The following is a 22,118-nucleotide window of genomic DNA, read 5'->3' as shown; positions in this document are numbered from 1 at the left end:
TGTTCTGGGATTGATTTGCACTTTTCGCACCAAAGTACATTCATCTCTAGGAGACAGAATGCGTCTTCTTCCTGAGCGGTATGATGGCTGCGTGGTCCCATGGTGTTTATACTTGCGTACTATTGTTTGTACAGATGAACGTGGTAACCTTCAGGCATTTGGAAATTGCTCCCAAGGATGAAACAGACTTCTGGAGGTCTACAATTGTTTTTCTGAGGACTTGGCTGATTTATTTGGATTTTCCCATGATGTCAAGCAAAGAGGCACTGATTTTGAAGGTAGTCCTTGAAATACATCCACAGGTACACCTCCAATTGACTCAAATGATGTCAATTAGCCTATCAGAAGCTTCTAAAGCCATGACATCATTTTATGTAATTTCCCAAGCTGTTTAAAGGCACAGTCAACTTAGTGTATGTAAACTTTTGACCCACTGGAATTGTGATACAGTGAATTATAAGTTAAATAATCCATCTGTAAACATTATTTGGAAAAATTACTTATGTCACACACAAAGTAGATGTCCTAACCGACTTGTCAAAACTATAGTTTGTTAACAAGAAATTTGTGGAGTGGTTGAAAAAACAAGTTTTAATGACTCCAACCTAAGTGTATGTAAACTTCCGACTTCAACTGTAGATGTTTGGTTGAGATGGAGACGTGAATCCAACATACAGTAGGTATCAATCATTAATTTGTAGACAAACTGGAATCAAAGCCAGACTAAGACAATGACATAAAACATACATCTTCAAATGTTGATATTTGGTTGCGTTGAGAACCAAACACAATTCAATATCACTTTTGCAATACAGTAAATAGCCTATTAACTTGTCAACAAGTTAACAAATTATATGTTGGATTCATGTCTTCAACTAAATAAAAAATAAAAGTAAAAAAATAAGATTAAGCCAATTGCTTAATCTTAAATGTTGATATTTGTTTCAACCAAACAGTATTTATCCAACCTTCAAATGAGTATCATCCATAGCCACATTGAGGCTAGCCTACTGTAGTCTAACTATAAGTCTTTTATGTAATAATAGAAAGTGTGCATGTTCAAGATAGCATGCAAAGGTCGCAGGTCCGTGGAGATCTTCTCAATTGCTTTAATAATCTGTGAAGAATCTTGAACAGCATTGATCACTTGCACTATATACTTTCAATGTAAGTACTCAACCCCTTTGTTATGGCAAGCCTAAATAAGTTCAGGAGTAAAAATGTGCTTAACAAATTGCATGGACTCATTTGGTGTTCAATAATAGGGTGTCATTAATAAATCATGTTAACCACTATCTTTGTACCCCACACATACAGTACAATTATATGTATGGTCCTTCAATCGAGTAGTTAATTTCAAGCACATATTACACCAAAGACCAGGGAGGTTTTTCAATGCATCAGAGACACCGGATGCTAGATACAGTATGTAAAAATAAAAAAAGCAGAAGCTGAATATCCCTTTGAGCATGGTGAAGTTATTAATTAGGCTTTAGATGGTGTATCAATACACCAAGTTACTACAAAGATACAGGCATCCTTCCCAACTCAGTTGCCGGAGAGGAAGGACACTGCTCATGGATTTCACCGTAAAGACAATGGTGATATTAAAACAGTTACAGAGTTCAATGGTTGTGATATAAGAAAACAGAGGATGGTCAACAACATCGTAGTTACTCCACAACACTAACCTACATGGCAGAGTGAATATAAGGAAGCCTGTACAGAATAAAATATTGCAAAAGATGCATTCTGTTGGCAACAAGGCACTTAAGTAATACTGCAAAAAATTTAGCAAAAAAAATTACTTTTTGTCCTGAATATAAAATGTTATGTTTGGGATAAATCCAACACAACACATCACTGAGTATGACTTCATATTTTCAAGCATGGTGGTGGCTGAATCATGTTATGGGAATGCTTGTCATCTGCAAGGACTAGGGAGTTTTTTGGGGGGATAAAAATAAACCAAATACAGCTATAAGCACAGACAAAATTCTAGAGGAAAACCTGATTCAGTCTACACTGGGATGACAAATTCACCTTTCAGCAGGACAATAACCTATAACACAAGTCAAATCTACACTGGAGTTTCTTACCAAGATGACATTGAATGTTCCTGAGTGGCTGAGTTACAGTTGACTTAAATTGTCTTGAAAATATATGGCAAGACTTGAAAATGGCTGTCTAGCAATGATCAACTTGACAGAGCGTAAAGAATTTAGAAAATAATAGGCAAATATTGTACTATCCTGGTGTGCAAAGCTCTTAGAAACGTACCCAAAGAAACTCACAGCTGTAATCGCCGCCAAAAGTGCTTCTACAAAGTATTAACTCAGGGGTGTGAATATTAATTTCTGTATTTTAATTTCAATACATTTGCAAACATTTCTAAAAACGTGTTTTCACTTTGTCATTGTGGGGTATTGTGGGTAGATGGATGAAAAAAGATATACATTTTCAATTCAGGCTGTAACACAACAAAATGTGGAATAAGTCAAGGGGTATGAATACTTTCTGAAGGCACTGTATTTGCGCCTAAAGTTGAGTAACACTAGCACTGATTTAAAGTTAGGAACCCACCAGAAAGAATGATAAAACAATTAGCACATTCAAGTGGTGGAATGAAATAATATGCCTAATAAATAAGTTACCTTTTCCACAAGCTCCCCGTTGAATGAACAAAACAGGTGGCTGCTGAAGTTTCAGCGCCCGGTTGCTGACCCTCTTGAGCTCGCAGATGTTACGATAGGATACACCGTCGCTGCCACATACAGGGTCCGTAGTTTTGCAGGCGCAAACGCCGCTCTTCCCTCTTCTTCTGACCGTGGCAGAGTAGCTCACTCCGCCCGATACCGAACACTCCAACCCCTCTGCACACACCGGGTCTCCAAGCTTCCCATTGCCGCCGCACGCTTCGCCCTCTCCAGAGGCGCACACCGGGCAGCAGTTGCAGTGGTCGAGGATTTTTCCTGCTAAGCACTCAGCTGGCATACGTGGACACATCGCCTTGTCACAACGACTGGGACAGCCGATAACGTACCTATTAGAGATCTGTGCTTCGGCAGGTAGGGATGCCAAGCAAACGGTTACGCACAATAGTGACCAAAACATGGTGGTTTACTGTGAAACGGACTGTTGCCCAAAAATTGTGAAGTAAACAAAAAGAGTCAGGGCTACTCTAAAACGTGCATTACGTTTGAATATGTTAGCTGAAAAGTGTAGAGCAGAGCAGTCACTGTAGATACTGCGGGATTTGGAAAAGCTCCACTTCCACTGCGCACCAATAGGCGACTAAGCTGTTTTTTGCTGGCACTGCATTTATAAAAGCCTATTCAATTCCACATGACCTGGCACACTTTCCAGACAATAACACGCATTGCAATTATTGTATGAGTGTGACGCCCTAAGGCTTCGGTATTTATTTAGCATTTAGGCCTATTTGAATTCATTCCATTTTGGAATATAGGCTTAACTTGGAATATGCTACACTTTTGGAATATACATTTTTTTACATTTTACATTTTAGTCATTTAGCAGACGCTCTTATCCAGAGCGACTTACAGTAGTGAATGCATACATTTCATTTCATGCATTTAAAAAAAAAAAAATGTACTGTACTTTTTGTACTATATACAGTGGATCGAAGTGCAGGACTGGCCTGAATGACTAGACCCTTTCAACAGGCTGGACGAACCCACGATGGTAGTTAGATACAGTGCATTCGGAAAGTATTCAAACCCCTTGACTTTTTCCACATTTTGTTATGCTACAGCCTTACTCAAAATTGATTAAATCGTTTTTCCCCCCTCATCAATCTACACACGAAACTCCATAATGACAAAGCAAAAACAGGTTTAGATATTTTTGCAAATCTATAATAAAAAAAACAACTCAAATCTCACATTTACATAAGTATTTCTCAGTACTTTGTTGAAGCACCTTTGGCAGCGATTACAGCCTTGAGTCTTCTTGGGTATGATGCTACAAGCTTGTACACCTGTATTTGGGGAGTTTCTCCCATTATTCTATGCAGATCCTCTCAAGCTCTGTCAGGTTGGATGGGGAGCGTCACTGCACAGCTATTTTCAGGTCTCTCCAGAGATGTTCGATCGGGTTCATGTCCGGGCCACTCAAGGACATTCAGAGACTTGTCCCAAAGCCACTCCTGCATTGTCTTGGCTGTGTGCTTAGGGTCATTGTCCTGTTGGAAGGTGAATCTTCACCCCAGTCTGAGGTCCTGAGCACTCTGGAGCAGGTTTTCATTAAGGATCTCTCTGTACTTTGCTCTGTTCATCTCGATCCTGACTAGTGTCCTTGTCCCTACCGCTAAAAAACGTCTCCACAGCATGATGCTGCCACCACCATGCTTCACCGTAGGGATGGTGACAGATTTCCTCCAGACGTGACACTTGGCATTTAGGACAGTGTTAAATCTTGGTTTCATCAGACTAGAGAATCTTGTTTCGCATGGTCTGAGGATCCTTTAGGTGCCTTTTGGCAAACTCCAAGCGAGCTGTCATGTGCCTTTCACTGAGGAATGGCTTCAGTCTAGCCACTCTACCATAAAGCCCTGATTGGTGGAGTACTGCAGAGAAGGTTGTCCTTCTGGAAGGTTCTCCCATCCATAGAGGAACTCTGGACCTTCTCCCCTGATTGATCAGTTTGGCCGGGCGGCCAGAGTCTTTGTGGTTTCAAACTTCTTCCATTTAAGAATGATGGAGGCCACTGTGTTTTGGGGGACCTTCAATGCTGCAGAATTGTTTTGGTACCCTTCCCCAGATCTATGCCTCGACAAAATCCTGTCTTGGCGCTCTACAGACAATTCCTTTGACCTCATGGCTAGGTTTTTGCTCTGACATGCACTGTCAACCGAGTGACCTTATATAGACAGTTGTGTGCCTTTCCAAATCACATCCAATCAATTGAATTTACTACAGGTGGACTCCAATCAAGTTGTAGAAACGTCTCAAGGATGATCAATGGAACCAGGATGCACCTGAGTTCAATTTCGAGTCTCATAGCAGGGTCTGTAGTATGTAAATAAGGAATGTTTTCTATTTTGAATACATTTGCAAAAAAATCTTAAAACCTGTTTTCACTTTGTCATTGTGGGGTATTGTGTGTACATTGTTTAATTCATCCATTTTAAAATAAGGCTGTAACGTAACAGAATGTGGAAAAAAGGAAGGGGTCGGAATACTTTCCTTATGCACTGTACCTATAATGAATGGAGTAATCAAAATATGTTCCTTTAGATAACCATTTTAATTTAGCTGTTTAGAAAATTAAATTGTGAATAATAAATTCCCATTCATGTGTGTGGGCCATCATAACATTGATTAACTTGATATGATAATTCTCCAATCAATAGGAAGCTATACACACTGACTGCCTTACAACAGCAGAGATTATGAACAGTGGTGGAAAAAGTACTCAATTGTAACACTTAAGTAAAAGCAAAGATACCTTAATAGAAAATCAATCAAATGTATTTATAAAGCTCTTTTTACATCAGCCGATGTCACAAAGTGCTGTACAGAAACCCAGCCTAAAACCCCAAACAGCAAGCAAAGCAGATATAGAAGCACGGTGGCTAGGAAAAACTCCCTAGAAAGGCCAGAACCTAGGAAGAAACCTAAAGAGGAACCAAGCTCTGAGGGGTGGCCAGTCCTCTTCTGACTTTGCATGGTGGAGATTATAACAGAACATGGCCAAGATGTTCATCGATGACCAGGAGGGTCAGATAATAATAATCACAGTGGTTGTAGAGGGTGCAACAGGTCAGAACCTCAGGAGTAAATGTCAGTTGGCTTTTCATAGCCGATCATTCAGAGTCCTCAGGACCTCAGAGAGAAGAGAGAAAGAAAGAAAAAGAGAGAGAATTAGAGGGAGCATACATAAATTCACACAGGACACTGGATAAGACATGAGAAATACTCCAGATATAACAGACTGACCCTAGCCCCCCAACACAAACTATTGCAGGACAAACACTGGAGGCTGAGACAGGAGGGGTCGGGAGACACTGTGGCCCTGTCCGACGATACCCCCGGACAGGGCCAAACAGGCAGGATATAACCCCCCCCACTTTGCCAAGGCACAGCCCCCACATCACTAGAAGGATATCTTCAACCACCAACCTACTACCCTGAGACAAGGTTGAGTATAGCCCACAAAGATCTCCCCCATGGCACGAACCCGAGGGGGGCGCCAACCTGGACAGGAAGATCACGTCAGTGACTCAACCCACTCAAGTGACGCACCCCTCCTAGGGACGGCATGGAAGAGCACCAGTAAGCCAGTGACTCAGCCCCTGTAATAGGGTTAGAGGCAGAGAATCCCAGTAGAGAGAGGGGAACCGGCCAGGCAGAGACAGCAAGGGTGGTTCGTCGCTCCAGTGCCTTTTTGTTCACCTTCACACCCCTGGGGCAGACTACACTCAATCATAGGACCTACTGAAGAGATGAGTCTTCAATAAAGACTTAAAGGTCGAGACCAAGTCTGTGTCTCTCACATGGATAGGCAGACCATTCCATAAAAATTGAGCTCTATAGGAGAAAGCCCTGCCTCCAGCTGTTTGTTTAGAAATTCTAGGGACAGTAAGGAGGCCTGAGTCTTGTGACCGTAGCGTACTTGTAGGTATGTACAGCAGAACCAAATCGGAAAGATAGGTAGGAGCAAGCTCATGTAATGCTTTGTAGGTTAGCGGTAAAACCTTGAAATCAGCCCTAGTCTTAACAGGAAGCCAGTGTAGAGAGGCTAGTACTGGAGTAATATGATCAAATTTTTTGGTTCTGGTCAAGATTCTAGCAGCCGTGTTTAGCACTAACTGAAGTTTATTTAGTGCTTTATCCGGGTAGCTGGAAAGTAGAGCATTGCAGTAGTCTAATCTAGAAGTGACAAAACCATGGATGAATTTTTCTGCATCATTTTTGGACAAAAAGTTTCAGATTTTTGCTAAGTTATGAAGATAGAAAAAAAGCATCTCTGTTTTGAATGTAAAAGTAAAACATTTGACGCCATCTACTTCCTTATATCTGAAACACAGGCTTCCAGGGAGGGAAATTTTGGGGCTTCACCATGTTTCATCGAAATGTACAGCTGTGTATCGTCCGCATAGCAGTGAAAGTGAACATTATGTTTCCGAATCACCAAGCGGTAAAATATATACTGAAAACAAGTGGTCCTAAAACGGAACCTTGAGAAACACTGAAATGTACAGTTGATTTCTCAGAAGACAAACCATCCCCAGAGACAAACTGATATCTTTCTGACAGATAAGATCTAAACCAGGCCAGAATTTGTCCGTGTAGACCAATTTGGGTTGAAGGTCTAGGAGCACGAGAACAGAAGCAGAGCCTTGGTCTGACGCCATTAAAAGGTAATTTACCACCTTCACGAGTGCAGTCTCAGTGCTATGATGGGGTCTAAAACCAGACTGAAGTGTTTTGTATACATTGTTTGTCTTCAGGAAGGCAGTGAGTTGCTGCGCAACAGCTTTTTCTAACATTTTTGAGAGGAATGGGAGATTCGATATAGGCTGATCGTTTTTAATATTTTCTAGGTCAAGGTTTGGCTTTTTCAAGAGTGGCTTTATTACTGACACTTTTAGTGAGTTTGGTACACATCCGGTGGATAGGGAGCCATTTATTATATTCAACATAGGAGGGCCAAGCACAGGAAGTAGCTCTTTCAGTAGTTTAGTTGGAATAGGGTCTAGTGTGCAGCTTGAAGGTATAGAGGCCAAGACTACTTTCATCAATGTGTCAAAAGATATAGTATTAAAAAACCTGAGTGTCTCCCTTGATCCTAGGTCCTGGCAGTGTTATGCAGACTCAGGAAAACTGAGCTTTGGAGAAATACGCAGATTTAAAGAGGAGTCCATAATTTGCTTTCTAATGATCATTATCTTTTCGTCAAAGTTGTTCATGAATTTATCACTGCTGAAGTGAAAGCCATCCTTTCTTGGGGAATTTTTAGTTAACTTTGCGACAGTATCAAAAATACATTTTGCATTGTTCTTATTCTCCTCAATTAAGTTGGAAAAATAGGAATGCTCGAGCAGCAGTGAGGGCTCTTCGATACTGTCTTTCCAAGCTAGTCGGAAGACTTCCAGTTCGGTGTAGCGCCATTTCCATTCCAATTTTCTGGAAGCTTGCTTCAGGGCTCGGGTATTTTCTGTATACCAGGTAGCTAGTTTCTTATGACAAGTGTTTTTTGTTTTTAGGGTTGCGACTGCATCTAGGGTATTAAGCAAGTTTAAATTTAGTTCCTCAGTTAGGTAGTTAACCGATTTTTGTACTCTGACATCCTTGGATAGGTGGAGGGAGTCTGGAAGGGCATCTAGGAATCTTTGGGTTGTCTGAGAATTTATAGCACGGCTTTTGATGATCCTTGGTTGGGGTCTGAGCAGATTATTTGTTGCGATTGCAAACGTAAAAAAATGGTGGTCCAATAGTCCAGGATTATGAGGAAAAATATTGTGGATTTTATTTATTCCACGGGACAAAACTAGGTCCAGAGTATGACTGTGGAAGTGAGTAGGTCCAGCGACATGTTGGACAAAACCCACTGAGTCGATGATGGCTCCGAAAGCCGTTTGAGTGGGTCTGTGGACTTTTCCACGTGAATATTAAAGTCACCAAAAATTAGAATATTATCTGCCATGACTACAAGGTCCAATAGGAATTCAGGGAACTCGGTGAGGAACGCTGTATACGGGCCAGGAGGCGTATAAACAGTAGCTATAAAAAGTGATTGAGTAGGCTGCATAGATTTCATGACTAGAAGCTCAAAAGACGAAAACGCAGTCATTGGTTGTTTTTTTTATTGAAATTTGCTATCGTAAAATGTGCTATTGTTAGCAACACCTCTGCCTTTGCAGGATGCACAGGGGATATGGTCACTAGTGTAACCAGGAGGAGAGGCCTCATTTAACACAGTAAATTCATCAGGCTTAAGTCATGTTTCAGTCAGGCCAATCACATCAAGATTATGATCAGTGATTAGTTAATTGACTATAACTGCCTTGGAAGTGAGGGATCTAACATTAAGTAGCCCTATTTTGAGATGTGAGGTATCACAATCTCTTTCAATAATGACAGGAATGGAGGTCTTTATTCCAGTGAGATTGCTAAGGCGAACACCGCCATGTTTAGTTTTGACCAACCTAGATCAAGGCACAGACACAGTCTCAATGGGGATAGCTGAGCTGACTACGCTAGTGGCAGACTCCACTAAGCTGGCAGGGTGGCTAACAGCCTGCTGCCTGGCCTGCACCCTATTTCATTGCTGAGCTAGAGGAGTTAGCGCCATGTCTATGTTCATAGATAAAATGAGAGCACCCCTCCAGCTAGGATGGAGTCCGTCACTCCTCAGCAGGCCAGGCTTGGTCCCAGAAAGAAGGCCAATTATCTACAATTTCTATCTTTTAAGAGGGGCACAAAACAGTTTTCAACCAGCGATTGAGTTGTGAGACTCTGCTGTAGAGCTCATCACTCCCCCTAACTGGGAGGGGGCCAGAGACAATTACTCGATGCTGACATCTTTCTAGTTGATTTACACGCTGAAGCTATGTTGCGCTTGGTGACCTCTGACTGTTTCATCCTAACGTCGTTGGTGCCGACGTGGATAACAATATCCCTACACTCTCTACACTCTGCAGTTTTAGGCTTCGCCAGCACCATCTTCAGATTAGCCTTAACGTCGGTAGCCCTGCCCCCTGGTAAACAGTGTATGATCGCTGGATGATTCTTTTTAAGTCTAATACTACGGCTAATGGAGTCGCCAATGAATAGGGTGTTCAATTTGTCAGAGCTAATGGTGGGACGCTTCGGCTTCCACCAGACCCCGTAACGGGTGGAGGAGAGACCAGAGTAGACTCGGGCTCGTTGCTTAATGTGGAGAACCGGTTGAAAGTTTCTGTCGGCTGAATGAGCGACACCGGTTGAGCATTCCTACAGCATTTCCTTCCAGAAGCCATGAGAAAATTGTACGGCTGCGATGACTGTGCGAGGGGATTTCTACTACTATCTGTACTAATTGGTGGCACAGATACTGTTTCAGCATCTGAAGCTGGGCTTGCAGCACGGCTATCCTCGCCATAAGGCGACCGTTCTCTTGTATATGATGAGTACAGCGACTGCAATTAGAAGGTATAATGCTAATGTTACTACTTAGCTTCGGCTGGTGGAGGTCGTGTAGAACCATGTACAGATAAAGCATACAGGATGAAAAACTTGAATGAAAAAAGTCAAGCGAGGGAAAAATTTAAAATATAAAACGGTAATTGAAAAGTAAAAACCGTAAAGTTGGCAGGTAGCAAAGAAACGTTAGCAACAAACTGCACAGCAACACGTAAACAAGTCTATAAGCTGTGACCGGGTAAAATGACTCAAGTAAAAGTGAAAGTCACCCAGTAAAATACTACGAGTGAAAGTCTAAAAGTATTTGGTTTTAAATATACTTAAGTATCAAAAGTAAAAGTATAAATCATTTCAAATTCCTTATTTAAAAGCCAGACAGCAAAATGTTCTTGTTTTAAAAAAAAAGTTTTTTACGGATAGCCAGGGGCACACTCAGACATTACTAATAAACAAAGAATGTGAGTCCGCTTTTTATTTCAACAAACATTGATCCTATGATAATTAGCAAACTGCTCTTTGTGGTATTCTAACAGAAATCCAAACAGTTTTCTGAAGTTGCACATATTGAAGATTAAACAAATTGTTATTGGAGGAAATATAGGCCAATTGCATGTGTGAGAAGCGGAAATTCCTATGTTATAGCTAGTGGCTTATATAGTGTAGCGAACAACACATCTCTGTTACGTTAGATGCCTGTGGTGGGCTGTAAAAGATCCAGCAAACAATGGACCAATGAATCACGGTCATAAACCGCTCTCACATACTATGATTGCTTATGGGCCAGGGACATTTTAATGACTATGGTTTAATGAGGTGGTTGGACCAATACTCATGGCCCAGGCATTGGGATGGAGGTTGCCCAGGGCCCCCTGTGGTGCTATGGGGCTTGTCTAACATCCTCCTCCATCCCAATGGAGAGGGTCCTGTTTTCATAATGGTTCACCTTGTCTTGCATTGCTAAGAAGAGGGGAGTGAACTGACATTGGAGTTCATGACGTTTGGTGTTGTAAACACTTGCCATTTGAATGTATTTTGTGAAAATGACATGGCAACCTATAGGGTCAATATCAACCCAATAAAAAACATTTGGATGAAAACGACTTTAGGTTACACCCTAATAAGTAAAATAAAGCAAGGCAAATCTCAACTTGGACACATTGTTGGTGTGATATGTATCATTCTGCATGAGAACATGCAAAGGTCTCTTAGGGCCCAACTGCAGCTTTATGTCTCTCAGAAGCCCCACAAAAGCCCGTTGTAGGCCAATAAAGGCAGAGAGACTGGGCTTCCCCAGACGCTGAGAGCCGTACCGGCCCACAGTCTATCCAGATGTTTTTGTTGTCCACAAAGCAACTGTATGACATCATTGGTCACCGCGGGCCTCCATTCGATCACACACTGCTCACACAGAACACCCAAACAATGTTGACTGCTAAGTGACTATTACAAAAGGTCAGTCTGTATAGGAGTGAGTCAAATGTAGTGTGACATTTCTACTCTGGGAAGAAAGCAAAATGTTACAATTTCACCACCAGGGGGCAGAGTAGTCATACAATTAACTATTAGGCTGAGTAACAGAGGTTGAACCATTTCTTAGTATTTAGCATAGTTTATTTCACGGTTTATGATTTCATAGAATTGTAATTGTCTGGGTCATCTGGATTTAGTCCTTGATTTTATTTCAAAATGTGTAAATGGCCAGTGGGAAAGTTGGATGAGCAGATCATGAGCCACTGCTCATCTAGGTCGAACGGAATTGCAATAATTCAATACCACATAATAATTCAATAATAATTCAATAAAAGCAATAATTCATCAACACATGAGCATTTTCTAAGTGTTTATTTCTTTTAAGTCATCCACGTAATAAATAGCGACAATTAAAATCTAGTACACAAGACAAAATGGATTAGAATAGCTTTGTTTAATAGAATTTCTGCAGGCACTTGAGCAGCTGCATGGTTTTGCAGAACCACTAATGAGATCTATTGAAATAAGACCATTGAGTAGCATGGTTGGGTTAACCTTCAGTACCTTGCAATACAGGCACAGGGAAGTTCAAACGGAAATATACATCTAAACACATTATATTACAACATAACAATAAAACAATCCCAACAAACTGTCACCAAAGAAAACCATGTTTTCACACACGCAAAGCTGTCAGTGTCAATTTGATCATAACTTAACAAATCGGGCAGCAGTCACACAAAAAAAATGGTTAAAGCCACTGTACAGTATACAGGTATGAAGAGGTCAGGGGTCAAGCATGTTGCTGGCCATTAGGAGTATTATTTAAACATCTCTACAAGACAATGACCATCCCTACCCTAGAAGTAACTGCTTTTCACTTTGGTCCCTTAATGAAGCCACCTCACTCTGTCGCACAACTCACTCTCTCACCGAAGTCCTATTGGTACAAATCCAAACCCCATTACAGTACCCTGCAGGATTAGGTTTAGGCAAATGTACATGGCTTGGTTTAGAACTGCACAGTCCTCTCGTACCAGTCCACAGTGTGTACCAACAACTTTCTAACTGTAATACTATGGTTTGGGTAGAGTGGGATTGTAGCCTAGTCGTTAGAGCGTTGGACTAGTAACCGAAAGGTTGCAAGTTCAAATCCCCGAGCTGACAAGGTACAAATCTGTCGTTCTGCCCCTGAACAAGGCAGTTAACCCACTGTTCCTAGGCCGTCATTGAAAATAAGACTTTGTTCTTAACTGACTTGCCTAGTTAAATAAAGGTAAAATAAAAAAATACAATTGTTGTAGGTTTTAAAGTCAGATAAAGAAAATGTATGTTAGAATCATTTGGTCATACACCATAAATTAAAGTAAATAACTAAAGACAACATTAGTTCAATAAAAACAACAGTGAATGCATGAAATGAACAAGTATGATTAGTTCTATGTTACTTGACAACTATTCAGTCATTAGAGAATATAGCTTGCTGCCTTAAAGGCGCAGTGAAGGCAAAAACATGATGTTTTATATATATTTCCACACTATGAGGTTGGAATAATACTTTGAAATTGCGAAGATTAAGATAATGCCATTTTAGTGTAAGAGCTGTTTGAAAATACTGCCTGAAATGTGTTTGTTTTGGTGGGATGGAGTTTGGCCTGCCTGGTGATGGTATAAATGAATAAACCAATAACAAAAAGGAGTTTCAAACCTCTGCCAGTAAACAGATGGTTTTCAGGTTACATATCCCTCCCATTAGGGTCTTCCAATTATGCCCCTCACTCAGACCACTCCCAGAATGACCAAGCAAAATTCTTGATTGAGAAATTGCTCTTTGCTAAGAAGATATTTTCATAAATTTTTAACAGTAATGTACTTAATTGTTACCCAGAAATTCTTTGATATTGAGATAAATGTTGCATTGGACCTTTAAAATATCCACTAACTAGCTTGCTTGGCACAGAGTGGTATAAAATATTAGCCTCACAAATTGCCGAATTAATCTGTGTGAGTCCACATAGTCATGAGCTGCAGGTATACACTGAGTGAACAAAACATTAAGAACACCTGCTCTTTCCATGACAGACTGACCAGGTGAATCCAGGTAAAAAGCTATGATCCCTTATTGATGTCACATGTTAAATCCACTTCAGTCAGTGTAGATGAAGGGATTTTTAAGCCTTGAGACAATTGAGACATGAATTGTGTGTGTGTGCCATTCAGAGGGTGAATGGGCAAGACAAAAGATTGAAGTGCCTTTGAATGGGGGTATGGTCGGCACCAGTTTGAGTGTGTAAGAACTACAACGCTGTTGGGTTTCCCGTGTGTATCAAGAATGGCCCATCACCCAAAGGACATCCAGCCAACTGGACAACTGTGGGAGGCATTGGAGTCAACATGGGCTAGAATCCCTGTGGAACACTTTCGACACCGTCGACTCCATGCCCTGACAAATTTAGGCTGTTTTGAGGGCAAAAGGGGATGAAACTCAACATCAGGAAGGTGTTCATCATGTTTCGTACACTCATTGTGTATATTTTAAAACATAAAAGTTTTCTAAACTGAATTAACCCTATTAAATAAATAAGAACAGAGCAAGCAGGTGGGAGAAAATGGCAAATAGCGCAGAATCTTTGGTGTAGAGTTCAGTGTGAACCTTAGCCTCCCAGTCCACACACTGAGACAGCTGATTCCAGGACTTCATGAGAGTGTCCACAGGCCTTGACCACTGAGTAGATGCCTAACAATGAAAACACGGAGAGAACGTAACCCCCCTGTCTATTTGTCTGAGTGGCCTCCGACTCTAATGTGACTAGGGTTGACTAGCTGGGGTAGATTAACAGCTTCACGAACAGGGGGGTTGAGATGGTTGGAAGTCAGACACATTATACAGACTAACTTTGGCTTGGAATCCAGTGCCTGCTTTCTGTCATTTCCATCCAGATGACTTCTGTTCAGTTTGGTGGAGATGAGACAAGCGGCCCACTGTTCAGCTGCTCTGGGATATTCAAAAGCATTCTTCTAATTTCCTCCATTATCACTGTTGTCATACAGCCTCTCCTCTGTAGCCCACCCCCTCTGCCAGGTTACAGGGTAGTGTGGGGGTAGTTCATGGGTCAGACTTCGCTGACCGGCAGGTCGTCAGCGTCCAGGTCAAGGGGGGGTTCAGGTGGGTAGGGCTCGAAGCTGCTGCGCCGTCTCCATGGCGACTCGAGGGCAGTGTCGGCGGTCACTTGGACAGGCGTGTCTCCTGCAGGGACAGTCGGGCGTGGTTGGGTCGCGGCAGGAGGCTCATGAAGTGCTCGCTGTCCCACGCAAGGCTCCGAGCGTGCACCGCCCGCGACAGAAGGGCAACCTGGGTAGGGTGGCACTGCAGATATGGGCGAGCGATGGACGGGGGGCCCCGGTTGGCTGCGGTAGAATGTGGAAGGGGAGGAACGGCCACAGTGCTCCTGCTGAGAGAGGAGGGTGGGGTGTGTCCCACAGAATCACAGTCAGACGGGAAACATGGTGAGTTGTGAATAGAGTCAGTGCCAGACTTTTGGTGTAGCGGCTGATGCAGCAGCAGTGGTAGTAGTAGAAGTAGTGGTAGCCACAGTTGCAGACCGTAGAAGTGCTAGCAGAGAAGTGACGGGTGCTGGGAGGAGTGCAGTGGTAGTGAAAAGCAGAAGAAGTGGTAGTGCTCATTTTTTAAAGTTAGTATTTCACTGTCAGATTTCAATCTCTGTAAAAAAAAACAAGAGGGAGTGGGGAATAAAGTAAGTAAAAAAGAAAAACAAGTCAGTGACCAGTTGGTGTTGTTATTGGGAGGGAACATACGCAGTAGCACCTACTTACCCAATCCATTTACCCAGCAAAAAGAGGTAGTGACAGATACTTAAATAACTCCCAATTGCCTTTGCTGGCTATTCAAAAATATATTTTCTCCCAAATCTATGTTGTGTTAAGCATCACCAAAGTCATCATAATTCTGTATCATGCATTCAAACATGCAGCCGGGCACAGAACATTTGCCAAAACATATGTGCACGACTTGAAGCAGACCATGCAACGGAAACACCTACACCGCAACGGCTTATGTGTGAGTAAACAAAGGGCTGAGTGATTCTTGAAGTATGCCAGGGCGGTTAGTTTAAGAGCTTCAGAGTGTACATGTGCTTATACAGAAGTCGTCATCATATAAACATGCAGAACACAAAACACACAAACAGCTAAACTGTTTCTTGATGTTAAGAAGACTAGGGTTTAGTTCCCAAAGACAACATTCATTCAGACTTCAAGTTGTCTTGGCTTAGAAAATGAGAAGTTAACTGGGTTATGCAAGTCAACAGTGTGAGAGAGTAAACACACATACAGGCAGCGGACAGGAGGTAGAACTAGAGACAGGCAGGATGTGAGACATCTAAGACAGGTACACAGCTGCAGGAGACTGCAGAGAGAGAAAGAAAGACAAGGAGAGTCAGAGACATATGACAGGACATAGACAGAGACAGGAAACAGGTCTGTTCAACAGCTTTCATCACTGTACCAGAGAGGTGTTAGTTTGTGTGTGTGTGTGTGTGTGTGTGTGTGTGTGTGTGTAGTAAGGGTTTCAAAGTTACAGAGGTGTGTTTAAAAAGTTGTGTCATCTTCAACAATGGTGACAACAGGGCCTATCAATAGCAAGAAGTGGGAGTGAGTGGGGTGTGGAAGTGAATGGGAGGTAGTGACCAGCTGCAGAGGTCCAGGGAGGATAAGCTACATTAAGTCAAGGGAATGAGTTTATGGGACTAACCCCAGGGCTGAGGTAGAGCATGAAGAGGAAGACAGGAAAAGCAAAGAAGCAGAGGTAGAGGAGAGGAGGACTTTGAGTTATGGAATGGGCAGCGGGGTGGAGGGGTTAAAGCCCGCACAGGGAGGGACATGTACAGTTTGGGGACATCTCCAGTCCACACCATGACATAAAAAAATTAAAAAAAAGTGAGTGAAAACCAACAGTATATAGAAGGCACTTTGGGGTACAGGAGCTGACATACGTGCTGCACTCCCCGATTCGGGCCGTATACCTCTGTATACAGGGGTTTGACAGCCGTCTGGCCTGCCGCATCTGCAACAACACAGTGGACAGCTGGATTAGAGCAGGCTGGGGAGGGCCAGCCTAGCCCACAGTACAGGGGGAAGAGAGGGAGTGGTAGAAAGAGAAGTATACATGTGGAGCAGGGTTTCCGTTAGTCGGTAATAGCCTGCTTTTGGCCGAAAAAAAAAAAAAAGCTGATAAATAAAATTGGCGCCAGCCAACTGTCTGGGAGAATAAAAAAATCCCACTGCAAAATGCTTTCTAGCCTATTCATTAATGGAAATACCGGTCGATGTCATGCTTATCGGTCGATGGGTTCATTTGCATAATTTTGTGGAATTAAATTGACACAGCATAAAGATACAGAGCCTAGTTTAAGTGTAAAATCTCTCAGACCGTGCGAGAGCTGCTGCTACAACTCCTGGAGTGAAATTAGTTTATATAAGCCCAATCACTGTGAAACAATTCTTAATAAAATTGTGTGTTAACTGCTTTGATTGCCGCCATTAAAAAGAGCTACTATTTTTATTTCTCAAATGCTAATTGAAGCGCACTTCCCATTCGCCATTCAAGTGCATATAACAGTAGACAAGCTTCAGCGCGTCACACACCACTTTGCAATGATCTGGAAACAGTATGCATTAAAAAAAAAAAAATACATACTTAATTGTTAGAAACCTGAATGTTGTACTACATATTATGAGGCTTGTTTACCTAGCTTCAAAGTAGCCTAGCCAAAATATGACCAAACGTGGATGCAAATATTTTAAAGTCTTCCATATGCCATTGAAACCAGTAGCCTATTTCTCTCATGTTCTACTGGCTTTCAAATCAATTCTCTTTCATTGTCCAGCAGCCAAAAGAACTTCCCTCTTTCTTTTTTGTACGATTTAATTGTATTTGTCAAACAATAAACCTAAAACAGACAAAAGACGACAGACGCACACAAACTTGGACATCGCATCTGCCCAGACCCACGTTTCCACCACCTCAATCTCCAGCGCCTGCTATAGTCTATTCCACATGACCTCAAACTGCACCACTCCGCCCTTCTCTGTCGGCCACACCCTTTCAATATTCAAATAATAATGCATTTGATTCTTCCACCATCCCAACAATGCAGGATCACTTGATTTCCAGTTAAGAAAAAGTTTTCTACATGATTGATGAGAAAAGTACAGTACAACTCATTGGGTCTCACCCAACCCTCATATGCCATGTCTTGAAATATGCAGACAGACAGAATTAAAGTAAATGTATATTGTAAAACTTCTGACAGACAACTTTCTAACTCCGCCCATAACGTTCAGACTTTATAGCACTCCCAGAAGGCATGAATCCTCGAGTCAGTGTTGGTTTTACGCTTAAGACCATTGTGCTGTAGAATTCCTGAATTTTGTCTCTTGTATAATACATTCGGTACATTAGTGAATACTGGATTAAGCATACATTTGAATTAACTATTATTTTGTTAGTTTTGTTCCAATACTCCATCTTGTGCCGATATCAGATCTTTTTAGGTCTTGGTTCCAGTAGTTAATCATTTTTTCTAAGAGATTGTCAGTTGGATAGGATCTCTGCAAGGTTTAGTATATCTTACCTATCATATGAGTATCATATTCTGACTCAAATAGAATTCCCCCAACATTGCTCTGAAATCCGAAAGATTTTAGATCGAAATGTAGTGACATGAAACTTAAGTTGCATGTATTTGAAAATATCTACATTGGTCAGTCCAAAATTGCTTTTTAATTCTGTCATGGAAATAATTGTATTTCCTGTTACCAAGTATGCCTTTAGTTTTCCATGTGGGCCAATTTATCTGTGAATTCTGTAAAGCTATCCACGGATTGTTCCATAGGGGTGTGTTTTTAGGGAGAGATATTGATTCTTGTAGAATCCGTTACATTTTCTTCCATATTTGTATCATGTTCTTAACTATGAAGTTGTTAATGTTCTTTGCTCCATCATTTGAAAACAGACCTCCCCTTTTTCTGACAGATATTTTCATCTCAGTCTCATGAAAACGCTCACATGTGCAGTGCGCTTTTGACTACAGTATTTTACTGCTCACTGCATTATGCAATGAATATTAGCAAGTAGTTAACTGCCTTGTGCGCATTGCTGTGCCTATAATGTGAACAAATAATATTTGATCAACATTTTAAGCTAAACGTTCTGCTCTGTTGCATCAGCCTCATTGCTTTTTAAAATGTTTTTGATGTAGTCTAGGCTACTGGCTGTATGAATTTGTGACGTATCCTCCCACAACTGTGCCAGAGTTTGTTTGGAATACGCCATTTCTTTCTCGCACAGAACGACAAGCTGAACAATAGAATAGGTACACTTTTCTACTACAGGGGATAGTAGATTGACATACTAGTGATGTTGCTGTTCATTACTCGTCTTGTTGGCTGAGGAAAAGTACAGGGACAGTTACATCTTCAAATGCACATCAGAATTCGTCGTTGCATCCTTGACTTGCATGTTCTGTTAAGATGAATTACCATAATCTAAATGTGATCTGTCATTTTGAGCACCGTGGGTGGACGCCCTTATCAGGTTACACACCCAATGGATATGGGTCTGGTAAATTTTGCAAATGTCCAGTAAATTAAAATGCTGCCGGTCAAATGTCCGGTGCCACATTTTTCTAACGGAAACCCTGATGTGACGATTGCCTATGCAATGCCACTGTCACAAAGAGGGAAAACACCTACAGTAGGAGGGGGACCTGGGTGAGGATGCCAACCTCTACCCTCTGCAGTCAGTACAGAATGTGACATACTTTTCACTCCTCCCTGCATCCTCACTGTTTGTGTGTGTGGTGTGTGTCTAAGCCATCTCTCTTGGCTTGGGCTGCCATGAACACGTGAAACAAATGGAGATCAGATCAGTTTGTGTTGCTACTAAGGACCAGACAGACAGGAGACTGGCCAGAAGTGACAGCGCATGCAGTAGCCCTATAACCCCAGTGGCCTGCTGGGTGGTTACATACTGTGGCTGCAGATCTCCCAGGTCCCCGCTGGGCTACGATGGCCCCAGACACAGCCTTGATCCAGCTGTGCATCTCCTCTGGACTGTCAGCCTGCAAAGAAAGAGGAGACACGGGAGAATGAGGCAGGGGGATGGAGGAAGTGAGTGGGGATAAGGGGCAAATAGTAAAGTGGGGAGAGTCAAGGGTGAGGGAAAGAAATATACCGAAGAGGGAAAATTCTTGACATTAATCTACACCAGGGATGGGCAACTGGCTGCCAGCCCGTGGATCAATTTCCCCAAAATATATTTCAAAACATTCTTGGGGTTCTCAATTTACGGTTGAGTTACAATAGTAGAATACACAAGGTGCGATTTTGAAATGTGGTTGTGCAGCAGCAGTTTTTTTTGTGTTATGTCAGTCACAGGTTTACATTTATTGTCACAAGTCCTGTCCTGGAGGCAGAACTGAGCAATATCCCCTTAGATAGGCCTTCTGCTAAATCAAAATTACCTATATTGTAAAAATTCATGAAAACAAAAATGAGCTTTTTGGTCTTAATTTAAAGTTACGCATTAGGGTAAGCAGTGTGGTTAAGGGTAGGTTTAAAATCGATTGTATGACTTTGTGGCTGTGCCAGCTAGTGACCACTGCAGAGTTGCTTTCAGAACACGATTCATTATCACTCAATTAGCCCATGTCAGCAAGTTTTTTGGGGGGATTGGAAAATGAGTCTAGCTAGCTATCTAAACTTGTAGTAATCATGGTCAAATTACTGACCGGTGGGGCCCCAATGATTTTAAAAGTCACTCTCACTCAGATATTATATTAACATGGCAGAGGTCAGGGCAAAATGTGTTGAATTGAAGGAAATTTGCTTAAAAATGCTAACATTTCTCTGCACCCTATGTCAAAATGTGTAGAATTGCAGGAAATTAGCTGTAAAACTGCTAATTGTCCACCAAGGTGAAATCGGGGAGGGGACTGTGGACCTGTCGCTGTACATGATATCTCAGACAGCACTGGACCGATTCTGATGAAACTTGGGTAAATTATGCATCTTACCATAGAGAGCCAGCATTTACAAAAATACACTGATTGGCCCAAGGCAGGAGCTATCGTAATTAACTGAAATGTATTAGGTCACACATGATATCTCAATTGGCCCAAAAGGGGGCGCCCATAGAGATTCTATTAAATTACCAGAGGGGCTATGTCATAAACCATCAAAGTTCCAGGATGGGGTGAAAATGGCAGACATATTAGTCAGGGAGAATATCAAACCAGTCTAATTGGAATGAAAACTAGAGGCATAATCCTGATTTTATTTATGCAGGATATATCAGAAATTGCGTAATATAATTATTGTCAACCTAAAACATTGTCATATAATCATAAATACAGTTTATACGGGTTTTATACACATTTTCCATATAAATAGCCTTTCAAATATATGTAAACAGACCACACGTCTCAATTTTTGTATGATAAAATATCAGTACTTGTTGTATTCACAACTTGTCAATGTCCTACCATCTACTGATTTCAGCCAGTGTATGGCTGTGGGTCCCCCCGGGTGGTACGCCAGCGGCCACTCCAGGCCCTCATCATTAGTTCAGATTTTTTGTGGCCCCCAGCCCCACCAAAGTTGCCCATCCCTGATTTAGACATTATGTAATAGTGTGTTGATAAAAAGATGTTTGGTCTCTTCTCACCTGGATGTAAAAAGTCCTAGAAGTGGTGACAACCTCAAAGAGATTATCCCTCATCATGATGTCACTGGAAATACAAAGCCAACAGTGATCAAAATCAAAGTTGGCTACATGCTAAATGTAGGTGGATGTAGAGGCTACGTTCTACCATGACAATGTTGAGAGTTGTGCAGTACCTCTGTTTGCACTCCTGAACTTTGTGGACCTCCTTCAATGGAATCATTCTCAGAGGCTCCTTCTCCTGAAGAGAGAGCGGTTCAAGAAAATGAAAAACAACATTTTAAGAGCCCAAAATGTATAACATACATAATGTGTGCTCCGTACGGGGGACCAGTACGGAGAAAAAAAATGTATGAAATGTATGCATTCACTACTGTAAGTCGCTCTGGATAAGAGCGTCTGCTAAATGACTAAAATGTAAAATGTAAATATCCTTATGACACTTGCTCCACAGTCTTTAGGAATCCTCTTTGTTGAGTAAAACCAACTTTCAAGACCTTATTGATACAGTATATTTGGAAGACAAGGGAGAAAGACTGTCCACTGTTGATGCCAAATAGACACATGCTGGTGCAAAATATGGGCAAGCATGGAAGTGCTTTGTGGAGTGTGTGTGTGGTAGAGTAGGGCACAGAGACAGGGGCATGCTAGGACATGTGTCGCAATGGCACAAGATTCCAGGGACTTGAGGTGGACCGTGTCAGGACAAGCGTGTCAGGACAAGAGGGCAAACCCACTGTAAGTGTGTGAGTGCGTGT

At 41.8% G+C, this 22,118-nt stretch overlaps 2 protein-coding genes across 15 annotated transcripts in view; both read right to left on the bottom strand.

Annotated features, from left to right (window-relative positions):
* The window catches only part of LOC106607527 (serine protease HTRA1A), a 38,072-nt gene extending 34,788 nt beyond the window's left edge, over positions 1-3,284 (bottom strand). The window contains exon 1 of the mRNA XM_014204562.2: positions 2,655-3,284. Coding sequence (XP_014060037.1) covers positions 2,655-3,114 — 460 coding nt within the window. The 5' untranslated portion in view covers positions 3,115-3,284. The remainder of the gene's footprint in view (positions 1-2,654) is intronic.
* Positions 1-22,118, bottom strand: part of LOC106607536 (pleckstrin homology domain-containing family A member 1) — a 76,621-nt gene that overhangs the window by 16,708 nt on the left and 37,795 nt on the right. For 3 of the 14 annotated variants that reach the window (XM_045721288.1, XM_045721292.1, XM_045721309.1), the window contains 5 exons: positions 21,537-21,601; positions 21,364-21,427; positions 19,670-19,759; positions 16,591-16,701; positions 11,976-15,070 (listed from right to left, as the gene is read on the bottom strand). In XM_045721288.1, the coding sequence (XP_045577244.1) occupies positions 14,732-15,070; positions 16,591-16,701; positions 19,670-19,759; positions 21,364-21,427; positions 21,537-21,601 (669 nt within the window). In that variant the 3' untranslated portion in view covers positions 11,976-14,731. Of the gene's footprint in view, positions 1-11,975; positions 15,340-15,969; positions 16,045-16,590; positions 16,702-19,669; positions 19,760-21,363; positions 21,428-21,536; positions 21,602-22,118 lie in introns of those variants that run through there. The other 11 variants (XM_014204579.2, XM_014204651.2, XM_014204610.2 and 8 more) reach the window with 11 other exon arrangements.

This window comes from Salmo salar, chromosome ssa01 (genome assembly GCF_905237065.1).
Source record: "Salmo salar chromosome ssa01, Ssal_v3.1, whole genome shotgun sequence".
Taxonomy (NCBI): domain Eukaryota; kingdom Metazoa; phylum Chordata; class Actinopteri; order Salmoniformes; family Salmonidae; genus Salmo; species Salmo salar.
This window is presented reverse-complemented; position numbering and strand designations above follow the sequence as displayed.